The sequence below is a fragment of the Sebastes fasciatus genome, chromosome 3, assembly GCF_043250625.1.
Source record: "Sebastes fasciatus isolate fSebFas1 chromosome 3, fSebFas1.pri, whole genome shotgun sequence".
NCBI lineage: Eukaryota > Metazoa > Chordata > Actinopteri > Perciformes > Sebastidae > Sebastes > Sebastes fasciatus.
In genome coordinates, this window is record NC_133797.1 from 32,743,078 (window position 1) to 32,766,216 (window position 23,139).

At 40.6% G+C, this 23,139-nt stretch overlaps 1 protein-coding gene across 1 annotated transcript in view; it reads right to left on the reverse strand.

The window, feature by feature from the left end:
* The window catches only part of nfixa (nuclear factor I/Xa), a 162,977-nt gene that overhangs the window by 125,942 nt on the left and 13,896 nt on the right, over positions 1 to 23,139 (reverse strand). The window contains exon 2 of the mRNA XM_074630383.1: positions 4,271 to 4,396. Coding sequence (XP_074486484.1) covers positions 4,271 to 4,396 — 126 coding nt within the window. The remainder of the gene's footprint in view (positions 1 to 4,270; positions 4,397 to 23,139) is intronic.

Consider the following 23,139-nt stretch of genomic DNA (forward strand, 5'->3'; position numbering starts at 1 on the left):
TCTTCTCTCAGCATTGAGCCTATATATTCTGGATATGTCTGCGTGTAAAATGTAGATTTCTTTTCAAGTTGTGCGTGTGTCGTTATCCGTCTCTGTTTAAAATCAGACGTCTAATGACATTCCTCCAACATGACGGCTGATCAATAATTAAATGTTGACCTCCCAACACATTTGGCCAAATCAATTATTCATCTGGCGTTGAATTTGTGATTTAAGTTTTTCTTTCAGCCTAATTCGGATTATTCAATTTAACACGACAGTGGGTCTGACTCTGGGATGGCGTGAGGATTTTTGGCGTTTTTTTATTATTATTTATTTATATATTTGTTTTTAGATTTTGAGGTAACGGAGGCCCGGATGGCCTATTTACTCAACAGCTGAGTTTTTGTTGGTGTCGTTGTTTTAATGTTGTTTAAAATGGAGATCAACAATAACCTTTAATCAAAAGCTGATTCTGTTCATTATAACACAAAGACAAATATTATAGCACAACTCTCAACTGCAGACTCTCACCTGCACATTAACACGTATAGTTTGAAAAGCCAATCTTTGCATTTTCCTTCTATATTTCGATCTTATTTTCAAAATAAAATGCTCTTGCTATCAATTTCATTAATTTGAAAAAATGTGACTATATATAAAAGTGCATGAGATCAAAGGTGAGTCTAATATGTCTTTTTTTGGTGACACATATGACGCAGAAAATCCTCTCTGAATTTGGATTATTTTTTAAATATATTTAAACTTCTGATGTTATAATTTGTAAGATTAACTCTGGTCTTTAGTTGAGACAAGTTAAGCAGTTAGTTATAATAATGATGAATAATGACATGATTATTATGAAGGGTTGAACGTGCATTAAAATAATTAACAGTAAAGTTTCACACCAAAAAAATATAAACAGCATAATCAACAGCAGCACTGATTAGTAGCAGTAATTATATACAAATGAAACAATAAAAACAACAATAATAATAATAATAATAATTAGATCAAATTCATAATCCTATATAATTTATTGATATTGATAATTTATTGATTGAATGACATCAGCCTCAAGCAGTTTTATAATTTTCACAGATTATACCATGACCTTCCTAAATTTGTTTTTTCCTCTATTTGTTTTTGAATATTAACTCTGGTGTCTTCTTACAGATGCTGGTGACTGGGAGGCTCCCACATAGCCGACGGCCTGTTTGGAGGATGACCAGTTGATTGGAAAAACACCAAAATGTCCCTCTAAACCCCAAATAATCCCACGACACGAGGTTTTTCTTAACCCTTAATTAATTTACAAATAACAGTTCTTACAGTCGGAGCGCACTGTGTACTCAGCACGAGACTCACTGAAGCCCGGAAGTGTCAGAAGGCCGGACAGATGTCCTCCAAAGCTCCAGGTAACAAAACTAAAAACAGGAAATCAAATCGAGCAAAAAAAACGTGTTTCTACAACGAAAAAACCCCAAAACGTAGTTGTCCAGTGTATAATCGAAAAAAACATTTATCTGCATGACAATCAGGTGTTGATCTGACTTATGAAATGACCACTAATCAAAAGGTTTTTCCATCAAAGTCCATTTTAAAGAATTGGACAGCAAACATGTTGTTGAAAATAGAAAAAACTGCAGAAAAAAAAAAGACACGTTGCCCATTATGAGTGCATTTACCTGCAAAACACATCTGTGGGGAAATTGCGCAGAAAACAAACAATATCCAGTTAAAAAAAGTCATATAATTGCATTAATTAAATTTATTCATAAGCTACATTTATCATTATGAGGAATTTCCAAGAATATAGGCCTAAAATTAAATTACACCTGAACATGTGGATGATCATTTAAGTATTTAATATACAATAAAAGCTCAATTAATTATTAAAGTATGGACTAAAAACGGTGAAGTTGTTTAATAAAAGGAGTGTAATCGTTTAATTAAAACAATAGAGCCAATACTTTGAAATTTGCTCATTAAAAATCTGCACACTGAATCATTAATGCTACATAGAGGGCTTGTATTTGTCTATTAATGTGGCTTAAATAATAATTCATACTCCCTTGTCCTGATGCACCATATGTTTATAGCAGTTGACCTCATTTCTATTCATTCCCATGTTTTGTTTTTTTCTTAAAATAATGTTGATGTAAATGTAGACTGCTGGTCTGAAATCTAACGATCCTCCTAAAACCTCAAACCATTTTGTTTATTACATCTAAACCATCACAACCATTAAGATTTTTTTGGAGACAGGGGACACAATAATAAAATAACTCAATTGGCCAAACCCTTTATTTATATTATAAAAATACAATTTTAAAAAAAGGAGCCACCCAATTAAAAGTTAACGAGTTTTGTTCCTTTTTAAAAGTTTCTTGGAAGAAAAGAAAAAAAAAAAATTCAATCGATATGATCCAAAAGTTACAAAAACAAACTGGAGGGAAGTTTTTTTGGCTTGCAGCGGTCCGGATCATGTAAGGCAACCTATAAGCGTCAATTAGGCTGAGCTTTGGGTTAATGAAAGCCCAGAGCGGTGTATCTCACCACAGCCCCCTGTAACCAGCCATTACTGCAGACCACAATGGCTCTGATACCACACTGTTTTAAGACCCAACATTATGTGGGCAATAAGTTCCCTTAAACCTCACTGAGAGAGGAGAAGGGCACGCTGTGGGATCAGGCAGGCAAAGTTCACACAACATGGAGGGACTTTCTCTGAAGTCTGTAAACCCCATAGTGTTTTTTTCCCCCTCAAAAATTACAAGTTTTACATCCCGGGCTGGAACATAACTGTAAACCATGATGGAGATGTTGAAAACTAATTATCAGTGGCGATAAATTTGCTTGTGATATAATTATTCACTTATCAAAGATGGACTTGGCACCAACAAGTTTAGAGGGACAAGCCAGAGAAAATCAGATTATGAATCAGTCATATGAACTTTAATCAGGTAAACATTTGACCAAATAAATGATTAAATATTGAAGTGTATAATAAGGCTATAAAGGAAGCTATAGATACAGAGAGAATATATCGTCTGGTGCAATTTAGACAATTAATCAAACAGATGTTTTATGCACTCGTCTATTATAGGTTGGAGCACAACATGGAAGATAAATGTTCCAAAATTTCTCCTCTGATTTGTGAAATAATTTATTATCAAAATGACAATGGTGACAATAAAGTGAAGCAATATAACTCAGGGAAGACCGAGGTCAAAATATAAAAAAATATATGTCCTCAGAAAAGAAGGTGAAACAGAAAGACATTCACTAAACTTTACTCCCTAAAATAAAGAGAAAGAAACAGTAGAAAACAATACAAAAGAAAATGTCAGCTCACCCAGACAGCTTTATTTAAAAATGTAGATATTGTATCTACAAATACACAAAGCCTCTCAGAGTTAAGCCTAAAATAGCCACTACAAAAGAACAACGAAGGGTCGATCACATACGTAAGAAATAAAGAAAAGCAAATATACCTGCGCTGGTTAACAGAGTGACTATTATACCTAAATGATAAGCCAGATTGTTTGATTCATAACAGTGCCAGCGGTACACAAAGAACACTGCAAAGATACAAAGTACAACACACAATACAAATAAAAACTAAAAGGCCTCAGTCCTGCTGCCACCCTGATCTCCTCCCAGTCTGCTCTCACTGCCCTCTGCTGCAGTGAAGTCAGGGGAAAATGAAATACTCGGTTGGCCTTATACATTATACAAAATATACTCTGCACGAAGACCATATGTCATACGCGGTGGAACTATTTTTTTCCTCTCTACAATCTTCATTCCTCTCCCCGCTAAAAGAAATGGCCCGGAGAATTCTGCGTCTCCATGCGAGAAGTGCAAAAAGCGGTGGAAACTGGAAAAAGGGAAAAACAAGGCTCTTTTTGTCTGCGGCGGCCGAGGTTTTATCCCCGCATTGCCGAGTGTTGTCTAGCATTACAAATCTCAGCCCTGGCCTGGATGGACACAGGAGGGCTCTGCTGGCCTTGCTCACACTGTCTGCATCCTCTGCGCTCTGCCATGCAAATAAACCCAAATGAGAGAGCAGCTGAGGAGGGAGAGAGCGAAGGAGATGGAGGGGAAAAAATAGATGGAAGGAAAGGGAAATGAAGGATGGGACGGCTGCAAAGAGGAAATGAAGAAATGTATGTTAGGAAGGAAGGAAATAGTTGGTCTGAAGGAGTCGCATAGGGACAAAAAGAGAGTGTGTGTGTGTTTGTGTGCAACAGAGACAGAGAGAAAGGGGAAAAGAGTGGGTACTAACCGGCCGTTGGAGGGGTGAGGAATGCCCGGCCCTGGCACAGGAGACTGGGATGGAGGGTGGAGTATGTTCACATCGCTGCTGCCAGCCGAGCACATTCCCACTGCACAGCCATGGAGACTTTTTAACCTACAGAAGCAGCAGCAAGAGAGTTTTCTCACTTGGATACAATAATACAGGTCTTAGTATACGTTTTATATTACGAGACGCTGTAGAATAAGGCCTCTAAAATGATCCAAAGTGATGCTGAAATCATCAGACATGAACGATTCTTTTCTTAAGATTCTTTTTTGGGGTCTTTTTTATTCCGAATTTTGACAGCAGAGACAGACAGGAAGTTTGGCAAGAGAGTCCGCACATGTCCTAATAAGTAGAAAAGCGGAGTGCGCTTTATTTAAAAAAAAAAAGAATGACTTAAAAATAGAGGGTTATCTACTCCTTTTCTTCTCAAATGCGTTCAAAGGAAGGAAATTAAAATGTTGAGATCAACTCAGGTTTCACACAAATACAGATTATCTTATTCTTAAAATTATTTATACATTAAATTTACTTCAAAATACTTCACAAAGCTCTACAAAAGTTCATTCGCTAAAACAAAAACAATCCAAAAATGATAAATATTATAATGTAGGGAAATTGTTGAGATAAATATTGGCAGTGATAGCCAGCCAACAACAAGGTGTTTTCCTTGTACCACAACTGAGTATTACATATTGTATACATAATCTAAAATACATTCATAATACCGTCTTTTAAAGTCATCATAAAGGACTTGTGTGACAATCTAATACGCTTTTTTGAGGACTTGTTTGACAATGTCAGAAAACATTATTTTAAATGTCTTCCTCATTGGACAGCATAATAATAAATAATTGATTTATGCACATCCTTCATGTGTCCCAGCTAAATATGTGCACAGTACTTTTATTTGATTTGAGTATTTTCCTTTTATACTGTTAATACTTGTGCTCCATTACCTTTCAGAGGGAAATGTACTTTTTACTCCACAACATTTAATCATTAGCTACTTTGCAGATTAATATTTTACATACTAAACATATGGGGATTTTATAGAATATGACAAATTGTTACAGATTTAACTACCCAACATTATATAAAGTGCTTAAAACCAGCTCCATCTCGACCATCTGCAATATTAAAATGCTGCTTGTATATTAACGCATCAGTAATAATAATAATCCGATAACATAATATAACACTAAATCATCTGTATGTTTTAATACTTAAAGTATATTAATACGATTTAGACTCTTACTATAGTAATTGAATATTGTTACACAGTAATATTGCTACTTTTACTTAAAGGATCTGAATACTTCTTCCAGCACTGTTAAAGAGTACTTCTGTGGTTTTGATGCTTTGTCTGCCACAGAGATTATGAACCCGTAACATCAGGAGAACAGGACGTGAAGAACGTGGCCGTTTGTCTTTCTGAAAACAGACCTCACTTTTCTGAGAATCTCTCTGAGACAAGTGTAATGTGTGTGTGCGTGTGTGTCTTTGTGTCTCTGTCAGTGCAGTGGTTTATCAACGGCTGACATTAGCCTCAGCTTTGATAACACACACACAGTTTAACTGATAAAGCACAAGCTCAGTTTTGAATCAGATAATTTTGTATCAGCAAAAATGTGGATTCTAAACGAGACAACAGTTCTATAGATTATCATGATTATCATTATTAGAACTGAAACTTTTAGCTGATTTATCGACTAGTTAATCAGCATAAAATTACTCTGCAACTATTATGATATTCAAGTTATCGTTTCAGTCATTTTTTAAAGCAAAAATGCAGAAATAATTGCAGGTTTGAGCTTCTCCAATGTGATGATTTGCTGGTTTTCTTTGTCATATGTGGAAGTAAATTCAATATTTTTGTTTTTTTGGATCGTTTGTCAAAAAAGAAAGGTTTGGATTCTGGGAAATATAAAATTTTTGGTACATTTCATAAATAAATAATTGATTAAGTGACGAAAATAATAGTCAGATTAATTGTTAATGAAGATAATTGTTAGTTGCAACCCTATTCTAAAAATAATAATAATTATTCTATTCCTATTATTATTATTATTGTTATTAAATGCCGTTCAAATAGGAACAAAATATGAAACACGCGACCTGCTCTCAAGGACACAATGACACACTGCGGTCTGTATTTGAGTGACATCACGCCTCTTTGTGTCATAAACAGTTAGCAAACGTGACCTGATGTGAGGTCAACCTAAACTGCAGCACACACACACACACACACACACACACACACACACACACACACACACAGAGGTTGTCATTGTGTCTTCGTGTCTCCGTGTCTCCACCCACTCTGTGAGCGGGCACGGCTGCAGCACCGACTGGATTTGTTCTGGGCCGGGCAGGTCAGCGGCGGGCGCGGTGTAAAAGTTAGTTTTATGTTTGTGTGGAGAGGAGGAGGGCGGTTGAATGGAGGTTGTGTGTGTGCGTGTGTATGTGTGTGTGTGTGTGTGTGTGTGTGTGTGCTCCCCCAGGAGAAAAGAGGACTCCTAATCTGTTTTCCTGGCTCTTCTTTAAAGGGAGAGCAAGACACACTAGAGGCTCCCTCTGATCTGCTGCCCCATCCATCCCTCACTTTCTCTCTCTCTCTCCTCCATCCCTCCTTTCCTCGCTTCCATCATCTGTCTCTCGTTCCCTCTGCTTTTAGCCCTCGTTTTCTCGGCCCCCCGTCCCTATGCTCTCTCATCTGTTGTGTTGGCCCGCTCTGGTCTTTGTATGGCGACAGCCTCCGTCTCCAGATACTGCCTAAGAGCTCTGATTCCACTTAATCACTCAGTTTTTTATTAGTTTTCCCTCGCAGGGTATTTTGTGTTCTGAATTGCGTTTATCTATTATGCTGTTTCAGATTTATTGCTTTAGGAGGCAGACTGTGTGGCACGCTACCCACCAATACGGTACACGACGCTGTGATCTCTCTACGTCTGCCCCTCTTTATGCCTGTCTGCTTTCATCCCTTCAAAATTAAATGAACAAATACACAAGGAGGGTACCGTGCCACACTCGCTCACAACTCCTCTCCTACTTTTTCCTATACTTTTTTATTAGTTTTCTTTTATTGGGCGTCTCAAGCTCCCGACTGCATTTATTTAGCATGCAGCGAGGACCACAGGGGAAGAGTATGTGGCATCGGTTTTCTCGGATTGGTATTCTACTCTTGGATCCATCTGTCCTGGCATCTTTTGCGCCTCGTTGCTTTACTTTTCCAATTTCACAATAAAAAATGAGAATCACAGGTATGGCTTTCTCTGTGAGCACAGATGTCGGTCTTTGAAAGAATTTTCTGTAATTAGCAGAATATTTAGAGAGGCTTAGCAGCGACTGTGGCACCTTTAAAATCACATTGTGTTCTGAAAGGGGCTCAAATAAACTGTTTATTATTCTTTTATTGTGCGCTATTGAGAATTTTTAGCACACAAACACTAATGCTCGAGGTCATTTTCTCGTGCTTCACCCTGCAGTCTGAACCGCTTATTTCTACTCAATTAGGAGACATGGCATGCATACTCAAAATATTTTGCCCCAAAATGGCGGCACACCATCCCGGCCCTCCATTTTGTTCTGTCACTGAATCGAGTCTGGATCCTGCACCTGACTTGTTGGACCAGTGTTTGCATTTGAAAATACCCTCTCTCCATGCCCCGCTGTTACTATGCATCCCTCCGCTGGTTATTGGTCACCGCGAGTGTCGTTAACCTGCCGCACCAATAGGAAAGGCGCCCTCTGACTGACGTCCCCTCCTTCTCCGCTCTGCTTCCAGGGGCTTCCTGTGACCAGGAGGGGGGGGGGGGGGGGGGGGGAACATGGGCGCTGGCCATCACCTCGACCGAATCCAGAACCAAATGAGAGAGAGAGACTGAGAGAGTCAGAGGGATGGAGGAAACAGAAACAGAAACATTGAGTGAGCGAGGATGCAATTAAAAAAATGATGATTATACGACGATAATCGAGACAAAGCAAGACACATGATGACCATGCCGCTCCTTTTTAGGATGAAAAAGGAAAGAAAGAAAAATTAATATTCATGACCCTGTCCCTCCCATCCAAATTCAGCACCCTCCCTTCCTCCCTCCCCACCCAAATCCTCCCTCCTCCTCACTTCCTCTCCCCTCCATTGGGTGGCAACACTTGGTAGGGCACATGGTGAGACAGCTGTTGCAGGGCAACATGGGCATCTGTGGTGCTACATAGAGGAGAGGGGATAGTAGGGGGGGTGGGTGTGTGTGTGTGTGTGTGGGGGGGGGTGTTTGTAGGGGGTGCAGACGGCATCAAGAGAGGGAGATATAGCACCCTGTCTCTGCCCTGTGTACATATGTGTTTGTGTTTGAGTGTGTCCTAAAGTTTCAGGGGTTATTATTGGATATATGCGGACAGGTGGAGAGGTATTTTAGGGACAGACAAGAGAGGAAAAAGAGAGTGAGAGGAAGGAACAAGAAGGCATCTCTACTTCTTCTTCTTCTTCTTCTTCTTCTTCTTCTTCTTCTTCTTCTTCTTCTTCTTCTTCTTCTTCTTCTTCTTCTTCTTCTTCTTCCTCGTCGATGCCAAGCTGTGGATGAAAAGTAGCACCTGTCCTCCAAGCTATGACAGAAACGACATTAGCATAAGAACACTGGGATGGGTCGCTCCAAGACTGGAGTTAGTGCCTTCAACACCCAAACCCTCGCACACACACAAACACACACACACACACACACACACACACACACACACACACACACACACACACACCCTGTCTGCATTTCATTCTGTCTTTCTCACACACACAGACTACACAGCCCCCTCCTGCTGCACCTTCCTCTTCAGAAGGAATGGGCGTTTTCCCAGGGTTATTATCACATGCCAGGTGCCCCCCACCCACCCTCACCCACCCCCTCTTCTCTCCCTTCATATACACACACATACACCTCACCCCCACCCATTCCTCTCCCCTCCTCTCTCCCAGCACCTACCACACACCCCATGCCATTTCTCTCTCCCCCCCAAAGCGCCAGCGCAGCCCCACCTCGCGGTGCCAAAGTGGGCAGCCTCTGCCTTGGCGTTGCCTGGGCCTTCTGGTGCCCTAGATAGCTGCGTGAGTGTGTGCGTGTATGTGTGTGTGTGTGTGTGTGTGTGTGTATGTGTGTGTGCACTGGCCCAGCTCTGTGCGGACACAGCCAGCCCTTTAAACTGTGTCAAGGCTCCAGATGCTGGGAGAGACTGGGATTAACACAGGCGTTTGTATTCAGACACATACGCACAAACAGACACACACACACACACACACACACACACACACACACACACACACACACACACACACACAGTAGATATTCTCCCTTTCGGCCCGTATATTGCATCATACTTCACATGCTTACATGTTTTGACCAAAGCCTGAGTGAGTGAGCGTTACGCAGGAAGAGGAAACATGAACAAGACAAAGAAAACACCCAATAACTGCTTCAATATTCAAATAAATTCACTTTACACCGACGCGGCTTCCCTCCAAACCTATACTTTCTAACCTCTCTTTTATGGCATTAATAAAATGTTAGATCAAACGCAGAAAAGTATACAAAGGTATCAGAGACATGATGACGAACCGACAGAGCCTGGCAGTGCTCTGAGATGATGTACTGATGCCAACGCCGCACCTCAGATTTGGATTAGGCAGACAGAGAAAAGCACCTCAGAGACCTGACATACACACACACCCCAGTGTCCGTACACTAGCCCTTTAGCAGCATGCCACTACCCTGAGGGCATGAATGCACACACACACACACACACAGATATGCAAAAGACACACACGAATACCAACCAAGTGTCCACCTACTGTTTCTTTAGTGGCGTGCCACTGCCCTCAGGGTGTGCAGATTTACACACACACACACACACACACACACAAAAATACATTTACACACACCAGCGTGCACATTCCACTGGTGCTTGTGACATCATTGCAACTGAACTCACTGAATAGGACTGAATGATAGCGAATTACCAAGACAGTCCCCCCGCGAACTAGCAGCAAAGGCTACCGGACTGCTAATTACAAGTATGCAAGCATGTGTGTCCAAGTGTGTGAAAAAGAGAGAGAGTGAGGGAATGTTTTCTTCCAGTGTTCAGCGTCTCTCTCTCGCTCTGTGTGTGTCTTGCTGAGCAGTAGTTATGGTGCCAGTTATGGAGTGTTTGCCATAGCAGGGAGCTGCGTTGGCACCGTGCCCTAATTTAGGGGAATTAAAAAGCACTAGACAGGCCCCTTTGTGGCACCGTGCGCCCGCTTTAATCTCCCCACGCCTCAGCGGGCACCCACAGCACCAGGAGTGGGCACCGTGCCCACATGACCCCAGGCAATATGGAAATCGCCACCAAAAAATCCCAACTAAGCGCCGAGCCCTGCCCCTGGTGCACACAGTGTACACAGTACGCACGGACATGCGCAGAGCGATGCTATCACACACACACACACACACACACACACAGTGCAAGAGGGACAACACCCAGCTCACAATGGTGCTTTTGCACACTGTACCCACACAGTACTGTACTTACACATACGATTAAAAACATGAGAAAGTAATTGCAGGCTGTTCACATGTGTACATAATTACAACGGTGAAACACACACATACGTACACACGTGTAGTAGTTTCAGGGCACAAGGGCATGAAATGAAATACTCCCGCTGTTGTCCCCCGTTGGCATGTGTACACAAGCACACACACACATTCACTTTTCCACTCATCCGAAGTCGGTGTGTGTGTCTTTTTGAAGTGTAGGTGAGTGTAATGCTTGTCATGAGGTCATCCATCAGGGCTAATGAAACTGGCAGACCCTGACACTGTCTCACTGGGCAGCACCGCTGGCGCCGCGAGCTAACTCAAGGAGAAATGGACTGATTTAATTACACAGCGAAGGCACACACACACACACACACACACACACACACACACAAAAACACACCTGCGCACACGTGCACAGAGAGGAAAAGACGTACATGCACACACACTTTGTATACAGGTACATAATCATGATTAGAAATGCAATCACACACACAAATACACACATTAAAGAGCCAAATGTACTGTAGGAGAACACACACACACACACACACACACACACACACACACACACACACACACACACACTCCATCAAATACTGCCCATTAGACACTTCTTGCCAAATCCGCACAACGCCAGCTAGCAGACTGGTGCAACCTTTTAAAGTAGATGAGAAAGTGTGAGCTCAACATGGATGTTAACCTTTGCTGATAAACAGAACTCAATGCACCATCATGGTGATATTAAGTTGGACTTGTCATCTAAGCAGAAAAAAAACTGATTGAAAGCACCATTAGCGAGCTAGCTGCGCCTCCTCACTGCAGGTCCACAATGTTCCCTTCCCTAAAACAAAGACCCACTTTGGCCCTGGAACAGGACGCACTCCCATCCCTCTCTCTCTCTTTCTCTCTCTCTCTCTCTCTCTCTCTCTCTTTTTCCCCAGTTCCTCTCTCTCTCCCTCCCTGTCCATTTGTCTCCCTACTGGTTTCACTTAATAAGCTTCAAAGGTTTCTGGGCAACGTGGCTTTCAAAAAAAAAAAAAGTTACCATGGCATTTTTTTGGCACAGGGCATCTTCCCTCTTGCTGAGGATATGGGGTTGCCATGACATCAGTGGGCACCTTATAAAGCATACAATTGTATAAGTGTGTATATGTGTGTGTGTGTGTGTGTGTGCGCGTGATGGAGATTTTGTGCCAACCTCGGCTAAATGCTTAGACGCTGGTGAAACCCAGGACAGCGGCAAAAACCGAGTTCAACTTTGCGCGCCAACTCGTGCTTACATACTATTCTCCTATTCTGTTCTTTGCATTTTAATCCCACTGTTTCAATGCTTTTCAAACTGTGTGAAACATGAAAGAAAAACAGAGCATAGCATGTTTTTTTGGCGATGACACATCATTGATTAATAAAACTCAACAACAAAAGAACTGAGAGTAAACAGCATACATGCATTTTTTCTGCAAGTACATCCTGTGTTTGTTTTGGTTAAACTTACCCCAGAGAGTCTCAAATCCAAGTGCTAACTTTAAAATTGGCTCTGGATTTCCACTGATGGTTAATGTTTTCATACTGGCATCTTTCTTTGTCCCCGCTAATGTTTGTGTGTGTGTGTGTGTGTGTGTGTGTGTGTGACTTTGTGTGTGTCTGCGCGCATTTATTTTGTGCACTCGCATCCAAAGTAATTAACAGTGAGTGCAGAAGTAGTCTGAAATTCCTAATCAGCAGTAAACACAGAGATGAATGCAAAGGTCATAGTCACTCATGATAATAATAATGAGTGTGTTTTGTGTAAAAGTAACTATAATTCTTGTTCTTTTTCGTGATAGTCCAATGGTTCCTTGACCTCAAAGTTGTATTTGCCCAAAGTGAAACTACACTTTGTGGTCTGGCTTCAGCCGTCACCACAGTTGCAATCCAGCCTCCACTAATGTGAAATGAATGGGAAACGTGAGCACATCTCTAATTTTGGCCAAATCTTTCCACACATAGAACAAAAATTCTGGTTTGAATTTAGGCTGATTAAAGATAGCATCTCTTAAACTGTGTAACATATAACAGTTACCCCTATCATTTCTTTTTCTTTTCTTTTTTTTCAGTAATAGAAGTGGTGAAAAGGGTGCTTTGGTCAATTCTTTGTTTCTATTTAAGACAGTAAAATCTAAAAACAATCATCAAATCATGACTGAATCATGAATGATCATTGTGAACACTTTTGGAAAATGAAACACTGACTGAAGACATCATACATATTTCAGTGCAACCCTATGGACAGGGCCTCTAGTGGCCTCTAGTGGTTTGTATATGATGTTACTATGATGTTACTATGATCTCATCAACTGATTCACTGGATCCTGAACACAGCTATGTCGTCCCAAAGCCATACTAATCCTATAGAGTACATAGGGCTGAAATTAACGATTATTTTCATTGTTGATTAATCTGTTGATTATTTTCTCGATTAATCGATAAGTTGTTTGATCTATAAAATGTCAGAAAATTGTGAACGTGTCGATCAGTGTCTCCCAAAGCCCAAGATGACGTCCTCAAATGTCTGGTTTTGTCCACAACTCAAAGATATTCAGTTTACTGTCATAGAGGAGTAAAGAAACCAGAAAATATTCACATTTAAGAAGCTGGAATCAGAGAATTTAGACTTTCTTTCTTAAAAAATTACTCAAACCGATTAATCGATTATCAAAATAGTTGGTGATTAATTTAATAGTTGACAACTAATCAATTAATCGTTGCAGCTCTAACAGTATACACTACATACTTGTTGTAATAGTATACAGTTTTAGCAGTTTGTACACACAAATATATAAATGCTATTTTATACTAAGAGGAAGTTGTACAATACATGTGATGTAATACCTATTTTTTTTGTTTTACAAGATCTCTCTTGGGGCTGTTTCACCACTGTGCACAATTTTTTTCAGCTGTGAGTAACTCTTCCATTTCCTTTGTGCACTGAATTATGGGAGAATAGCGTGCATCAACAGCACTCAAAAATCACAAAAATCACAAAAATCGACTGTATTTAGTATGCACACTGTCTGCTTGAAGTGTACTTTACTTTGTCTCTTTTCCAGTGTTAATACAGAACATACTAAAACAACTAATAATTGGATTTGGTCTATAAAATGTCAAAAAATTGTGAAAAATGTCAATCAGTGTTTCCCAAAGCCCAAGATGACGTCCTCAAATGTCCTGTTTTGTCCACAACTCAAAGATATCCAGTTTACTGTCACAGAGGAGTAAAGAAACCAGAAAATATTCACATTTAAGAAGCTGGAGTCAGAGAATTTTGACTTTTTTTCTTCTTAAATAAATTACTCAAATCAATTGATTATCAAAATAATAGCGATTAATTTAATAGTTGACAACTAATCGATTTATTGCTGCAGCACTAAAAGTATACACTAAATATTTGTTGTCATAGTATACAGTTTTAGCAGTTTGTATAATAAATATACACATATTTGGCTATTTTATACTAACAGGAAGTTGTACAATACATGTGACAACGAATGTGAATCAAACTGCAACTTTGGGAAGTCACTGCCTTCACGATGACACATCATAAAGATTTAATACTTATTTTTTTGTTCTCCAAGCTCTTTCTTGGGGCTGTTTCACCACCGTCCACAATTCTTTTTCATGTGTGAGTAACTCTTCCATTTCCTTTGTGCATTGAATCATGGGAAAATAGCGTGCATCAGCAGCACTCTCAAAAATCGACTGTATGCAGCACACTGTCTGCTTGGAGGGTACTTTACTTTGTCACTTTTCCAGTGTGAACAAAAAAAGTACACACCGACAATTCAAATAGTTTGATATTTACTGTGTAATGCACAAACAAGTAGCCACTCCTACGTGGAATTATACACCAAAAATACCATTGAAATACCATGCAATACTTGTCAGGCCATAACTTACATATCAACTTCTACTGATAAAATCTGCTGCAAAAAAGCTTTGCCTACAGGTTTTTTTGTTATCATCCACCAAGAATAAATCATAAAAAATAAACCTGTTATCTTTAAATCATCATATAATAAGCAATAAATTATTAAATGGACTCTGTCTTCAATATCTCCAAAATAACATAGATAAAAAAACAATAAACAAGGTTTTTCTCTTCAGGGAGAACACTGAACCTGCCTGTTTACATGCTGTAGCTAATAGTGTGCACACAGAGATCTTTGACCTTTGGTTAAATTCTGCTCCACATTAAGCTCAACACTGTAGTTGTTTTTATCGAGCCAGCATGTTTTTAATTTAGGTTTATAAATAAAACACCAACAGAATAAGTTAAACCCCTTATAAATTCAGATAATGGTATTCAAAGAAAAAAATCAAAATGTTGTTATTATCTTTATTTTGCACATACCGGAGAAAAAGGACCCACCAGGGATTTACCAAATCCGTTTATGAAATATCAAGGAAATAAAAGCAATGCGCCTTCATTAAAATGTAAGTAAATGTTCATATAATCTTGTGTTTTCCTCCGAGTTTGCATCCAATGAGTTCACTATCGCTCTTGTCCGTGCTTTTAAAAGCTTTGTGTGACCTTTTCCAAGCGACGAGGAATGTGGATCATCTATGAGCTTTGCCAAAGTTTGTCTCAGACTCCAAAAAGCTAAGAAAACACTGCTTTGCATAAATAATTCAGGACAAAATTATCTCATCAATAATAATGATTCAAAAACCAAACGTTGGTTGCCATTTCCAACTTTCCTAAAAATGAGACAAATCTCAGTTTTCTGGGTGAGATGTGAACATAGATCAGACCAATAAGAGGAAAGGAAACAGAGGATTGTGAAGGCTTTGGGAAATAAGCCTCTGACAAGTTCTGCAATTGCAGTGGATGTAATCTGTGTTCGGCTGCAGTATAAAACACCCTACAGAGCTCAGGTCATATAACTCGCCTTCTCCCCCCGCAAAAAAAAATCCCTCCCTGGGACTCACAACATGAGTTTAATAGTTATTCTTATTAGCCCGTACAACTGCTGGGAGCCTGCAAAATAAAATAGCTGTTTTTCTGTTGATCTGTTTACGCTCGCCTGAGGAACTTTACAACCGAGGGAGCCAAGACTCCAGAGCAAAAAAACAAAAAAGAAACCTTTCTCTCTCTCTCTCTCTCTCTCCCTCACAGCCAAAGTGGACTTATTATGTTACTGATGGCAGAATTCCCAGTGTGGAATTAGGACTTTGAGCTCTGATAACGTTCCTGAATCCCAGCACGGTGCTGCTTTTACTGGTGGTGGTCACACACAGCTTTCTGTCTTGCCCTGAGCCAAACCAGCCGAGGAATTAGCCATTAATAGGGGGACAACTTCAGGCTGCTACTGTTTCCCATACTAGTGAAGAAAGAATATAATTGTGCAACGATCTTTTTGATGTTCTCGGGGGTTCAGAAATGTTTCTTTCTCTGGTTTTGAGTGTGTGTGTGTGAACGATTTTGAATTCTTAACCATATCTCTTCTCCGTTTTAGGGATGCACCGATACCGGATCGGATATCGGGCCGATATTGACTCAAATAGCTGGATCGGGTATCGGTGAAAATGGGATCGATCTATTTAATTCAATTCTATCTTTATATACCAAAAACTGGAATTTGTATTCCTGTGCAAGATTTGACCAATTTGTTGCTGCATTAAAAGGGTTTACACCTGAATTGTTATTCCTGTTAATTTTGCCGATTTCTTTACCAAGTTGCTGGTTATTTTATTATTCTAATAATAAATAACAATTCAGTAAATTTATATCTATGTATTTATTGGTCACATTTTGCTTTACACAGTTAGGAAAGCAATGTTTAAGTCAAGCCTGATGTTGCCTTACACATAAAAGAATGAGCCCAGTTACTTCCAATAGTGAGGCAATCAGCTTACTAATTAAACACTGGTATCGGGTCGCTACTCGGTATCGGGCTATACGCAAAGCCAAGTTATCGGTATCTGGACTGAAAAAGTAGGATCGGTGCATCCCTACTCCATTTTAGAGGTGTAAGACAATATCGTAAAAAATTTAATATCGCGATATTATGTTTTGTGATTCTGTATGGATTCTTAATTAGTACTTTATTTCATTTGCAAAGAGATGCGTCCTCTCAGTGTATGTGCCCTCTCACAGTAGTGCTACGATGTTGGATTTTACAAGGACTGTGATAAATGCAGATCCCACTGTTCTGATTGCATAAAAAAAGTCAACTTTTTTTTACTCAGATTTTATGCATATGGTAGTGTGTTCATTATAATATGACAGTTTTCCTAAATTAGATTTAAAAAATTGCAGTATCGCAATATATTGAATTGTAACCCCTGTATCATGATACGTATCGTATCGCCAGATTCTTGCCAATACACAGCTTTACTCCATTTGCGAATTTGTTCCTCCCTGTGTGTTCACCTGTGTCGCCCCTCACACAGCCTCCACGCCTGAAGTGACAGCAGCTTTTAGCGCTCAGTAACCTCCTGTTGTTCCCCTCCATTAGCAGTAGAGCCTCTGTGCCCCTGTGTTGCCATAGTAAAACAATAGAGTGCAGATCTTCCAATCTCCTTAATGTTCACTAATCTAATGAGTGCGGCGGGGATATTAAGCAGATTGCTGAGCATTACGTTTTACCATTAGAGACGCAGCCCACCAGCTATTTCAGCACTTCTGGGCTCTTTTCCTCGAAAGCCCCCCCAAAATCAGATTTTACCATTATTTCTCCAGTCTGATCCTATCGGCCTGCTGCGTCTTGGGTAGATTATGATTTGGCACGGGGAAGAGTGTGGTTACTGCTGAGTGTGGGTGGAAGTGAGTGGGAGTATGTGCGAGCGTACATGTGTGTGTGTGTGTGTGTGTGTGTGTGTGTGTGTGTATGATAATAACAAGCCAAGTTAATAAAGGGAAACAATTAGGACATAAAAGATTGACATGGCCCACAGATTTTAATGCTCTCAATGAAATCCATTCGACTATATGTGCTTCACACACACACACACACACACACGTATACGTATATAGACATGTACACACTCATTATTGCTTCCCTCAGGCTCTCCTGACAGGTGTGGCTCCCACACACAGACACACGGAGATAAACATTCGCAAACACACACTCTCAGTCACACACACAAACCAGGCCCTGCTACAGGGCATGTTCCCTATCCTGGGACTGCACAATGGGCACTTTGTACACCCTCCCAACTCCCCACCCCAGCCCTCACCATCAACCCCCCACCGGCTTCCAGCACATCCCTCTTTAAATGGGAGATTATGCAAATGAGCTCGCACCACCGCGGCACCCCACATATAAGTGATGTGCATTCAGTGAAATCTATAGTCTGTCTATGGGAGCATGTATGGGAGTCATGAATGTTTCTACTCAGTGAGAGACGGATGTGGCCTAAATACACAGTCGACGACGTCCCAGGTGTTTGAAGCACACCACAATATTTCTTCCATCAATCACAAGCTGCAGCGCTTTATTGTTGCTTTTTATGATGTAAAAAAAAATTAAAAAATTCCACCTGAAATATGTTGTGCAAATTTATGCTTACACCAGTAAAAATATTTCTTCGGCTTGCAGGCTCACGGCTTAGATAATAAAAGATGTTTCTCTGATCTGCAGCAGCTGTGAATGGACTGATGGAAGAGCGCTCAAAATACGGTGCTCGCCCCAAACAAACTAATTGAACAAGTTAAAGGGAGTCAAAAATGTGCGCCATATCAAAAGGACTACCAGCGGTAGAAGATGTATTTAGACTTAAGTGAAAGTAGAAATACGACCCCATAAAGATACTCCATTACAAGTAAAACTCCTGTATTCAGATTTTTACTTAAGCAGAAATACAGAAGTATTATCAGCAAAATGTACTTCAAGTATCAAAAGTAAAAGTATGCGTTTAGCAAAAAAACAGCCCCTGTCAGTGTTATATTATTGGATCATTATTATTGATCTATTAATATGTAAATATGACTGGTTGAGACGGAACAAATTACTTCATATAGTAGTTTAATCTATAATAATGCATCATATCTCATAAACTGATCATGTGTTTTGTATGTACTGAATCTAAAAAGTAGAGCTCCAACAGTTAATGGATTAATTGATTAGTTATCAACTATTAAATTAATCAGAAACTATTTTGATAATCAATTAATCAGTTTGAGTATTTTTTTAAGAAAAGAAAAGTCTAAATTCTCTGATTCCAGCTTCTTAAATGTGAATATTTTCTGATTTCTGTACTCCTCTTTGACAGTAAATTTAATATCTTTGAGTTGTGGACAAAACAAAACATTTGAGGACGTCATCTTGGGCTTTGGGAAACACTGATCAACATTTTTCACCATTTTATAGACCAAACAACTAATCGATTAATCGAGAAAAAATAATCGACAGATTAATCGACAATGAAAATAACCGTTAGTTGCAACCCTAGATCTCAAATACAGACGTATTATAAGCAAAATGTACTTCAAGTATCAAAAGTAAAAGTACACGTTATGTAGAAAAAACTGCCCCTGTCAGTGTTCATATTATATTACTGGATCATTATTATTGATCTATTAATATGTAAATATGACTGGTTGAGATGGAACAAATTACTTCATATAGTAGTTTAATCTATACTAATGCAGCATATCTTATAAACTGACCATGTGTTTTGTATGTAAAATTATAGCTGTGGAGTGGTATGAAATTTAAATATTTATGTACTTCAAAACTGTAGTTACATACAGTACTTGAGTAAATTTACTTAGTTACTTTCCACCACTGGTGGTAGAAAGTATTCTGATCCTGTACAATAAAGGCAACACAAAGTAAAAATACTACATGATAAGTAAAAGTCCAGTATTCAAAACATTACTTGAGTAAAAAAACATGTATTAGAAGTAAAATGGACTTAGTATCAAAAGTCAAAAAAATGTCCTGTCAGTGGTATATATCTATGTATTAAACTAGCAGATTTTAATAATGCAATAATGTGTACGGTTGAGATAGAGCTGATTTAAATTCATACTAACTCATGGCATTGCAGTGTATTTTATGATGTCTTATAAAACCTTGATCTGCAAAGTAACTGCAGCTGTTAAATAAATGTATTCGAGTCCAAACAGGAGAACAGGTAAAGTGTGAAAACGACGCGGTACGATAGAAACACTGAGACTGCTGATACTCACTTCTAGGGTGCTGATTACACGGAGACATGCTCGAGATGAACATGCGCGTGAACACACAAACACACACCGCAGGCTTGTTACATACAGCAGTTAGGTTCGGGGTCAGGCCGGGACACAGGTTACCACAGGGTTAAAGCCTCGTGCACATGAGAAAAACAGCAGAAACAGATTTAAGAGAGAGGTGGATGCCAAGAGTGCCATCTGCTTTAGTTACCCCCCTTTCCAGCTTCCTCTCTCTCTCTCTCCTCTCCCATCCCTCTCCATCTTTGTTTCTCTGCACATTCCCCCGTTCCCATCTCCCACTAAAGCCACATACATATTTTGTCAACAGCTAAATATTACCATTCATTATTTGTTTTCCACCCTGCTCGAGCTCTGATAATAAACTAAGATGGTATAGATACAGGGACGGGTGTGGGGGTGGGGAGAGGCGGGGGGTAAGATAAGTCCAAATCTGGCAACCGTCTCAAGTGTAATGACACCTCCATCTCTATGGAAAACCATCCCCTTTTGTCTTCACTTGCATGGGAGCTCTTTCTTTTTACTGTTTTGTTCCCAGAAAACCCATGGAACATTTGCCAACATTTTTAAGAGCTGCGAAAAGCAGGATTTTTTTTTTTTCTGCTGTTTTTTTAAAGTCTTCCACCTCGCAGGTGTTTCTTTTTAAGGCGTGCTCGACAATGCCAAGCTCGTCTTGGCTCGTCTTGAATGCCGCGGGCCTCGGGGGGGAGAGAGAAAAAAAAAACGAGGTTGGAGAAATCTTATTGATTAGCAGTTGTCGCTTCCCTTTTCTTTATCTCACTATGGCTCTCCTTTACTGCCTCACTCACTCTATCTCCACACACTTTTCAAGTGTTGATAGGGGGGACGAGAAACCTTTGTAGGACAGGCCAAGAAAAAAGAGAGAGCAAAAGAAATCTTAACTATAACTTAAAAACCCTCTGCTCTCTCACAGGAAGTGACAGGACTTGAAGTGCCTAAGGAACAAAGCTGCAGCTTTAAGTGAGACTTTTTCAAATATTGTATAAAGAGTGTTTATGCGTAAGAGTGCGAGCGTATGAAGTTCACGTGTCAGATACTCTCAGAAAGCCTGACTCGCTCGAGGCTTGAATGTGTGGCTTTTATTAAGCGGTGTCTTATTTCCCACAGACCTTTAGGCTAAACACTGATGCCGTCAAAACTGATTTATGATGCACGCCTACATGTAATACAGGAAATGAAAAAGAATAATCAATCTTATCTCATTCTGATGTGCTCATGTTTGTCCGATTAGCATTCTGTGGGTAATTGACACAATTGCAGCCAAAGCTCGGTTCATTAATGTGAAGACAGATTGCTGCTCGTTAGAGCCACCATGTGGTGCAAACACAAACAGCAGCCATCCTGCTCAAAGTGGAGTTAATAACTGTGTAAGCCGTGTTTAGTCTTAACAAAATGTCATGTAAAAAAGTAATAATAAGTAATAATAAAACCATGTTATTGCCCTTGAGAGAGGGAAGAAAATGATTCAGGTATTTAAATTAGAGAAACGGGGGGGGAAGACAGAATAAACAGGTGGACTGCCAGTTAGGATCAGTGATACGCCGGCTGGATGGAAAGAAACACAGGACAAGAGGGAGGGAGGGGGAGAGCTCAGAGAGAGGGATGAAAAGAGGGAGCCAGGAAAGAAGTACCATCTGTTTTTTAGGGACGAGGAAGATAAAAATGTGAGCAGCGCTCAGAGGCAGAATGTTAGTAGAGACTCGGGGTGCGAGAGGACTCGGCGTATACAGGGGGGAGGAAACTACAAGGGGCACGGAGAGGTAAGGGAGAGAGGGCAGATAAGAGGGAGGAAGACAGATGGAAGACAGGGAGATGAGAGAGGTAGAATGAGTGAGAGAGGAGAAGGGGACCAGAGATTGGGTCTGGCAGCGGTGTGAGCGCACTGGGCACGCTCACATCGGGAAGGGACATGACTCGACATGCCGGCTCAGCCCAGCTGGGTCAACGCTCTGCACTGCCATGTTGTTTTGGCTTGGCGCGCTCCTCTCCCACAAACATACATGGGCACAAACAAATCCAGTTACCCCCAGCTCGCTCCCCTCATTCTCCCTCTCCCCGTCTCATATCTGGACACACACTCACTCACAGGCAAACACACACGAGCTCACACCCAAAATGCCATGGTTTTGGCTGGAGCGGGCCAGGCGGGCGAGGGCCCTGGACTAATGGAAACGCCAAACTCGTTACTCTAACGCTGGGTGACAAGGGCACCTTGGGCTGCAGATGTTCCTGCTGATGACAGATGGAGCCTGGCACTGCCAGGGGACAGTGGGCCAGGCCCGCGCCAGCTCCATGCCACCTGCACCCCTCCTCTGTACCCCTCCACACAAAACTCAAACATGCACACACTCACTCGCTTTCTCACTTGGCCTATCTCTCTTGAACACTGGTGCACTGCTCCCCCCCCCCGCCCCCCCTCCACCCCTTTCTACCCCCACCCCCTATGTGTCTGTCTGTCTCTCTCTCAATCACTCTTCCTCTTTCTCTCTCTCTCTCTCTCTTTCACACACACACACTGGCATGCTCCTCTTCCTCCTGTGCCCACTGCAAGGATGACTGTTTGTGGACAGATATCTATGACACTGGCAGAATGTGTTGGATAAATTGTGCCTGTATTGGTATTGATCCTATTAACAGACAGACTTCATGACCATAATTCAAGATGAGGAAATTAACAAAGTGTTTTGTTTTGAAAACGTCGGCCGCAGCATCCACCGATATGCGACGTAACGAAATGAGTCTGCGATGTTTGCCGCACATTCTGTCAGTGTTATCTGATGACTGAGTGCAATCCATATAGCCATTTCCACTTTTGAGCAGAAAGTGGATTCCAGATCAGCTAATGCATGATGGAGACTGTGTAATGATACCATTTATCTTCATGGAAGTGGTGACAGGCTTCTGGAGGTGATTCGCAGGCCTGGCTCAAAGAGACAGTCCACCAGGATAAATTGCTTGATGCTGTTAGTCGCCAGATTACCAAAGTGTGCTCAGCTGTAATTTTGATGATGGTGGCTTTCACAAGGCGTCTGCTTTCTTCAATGTCACCGGTGATGCTTTCTCGCTGT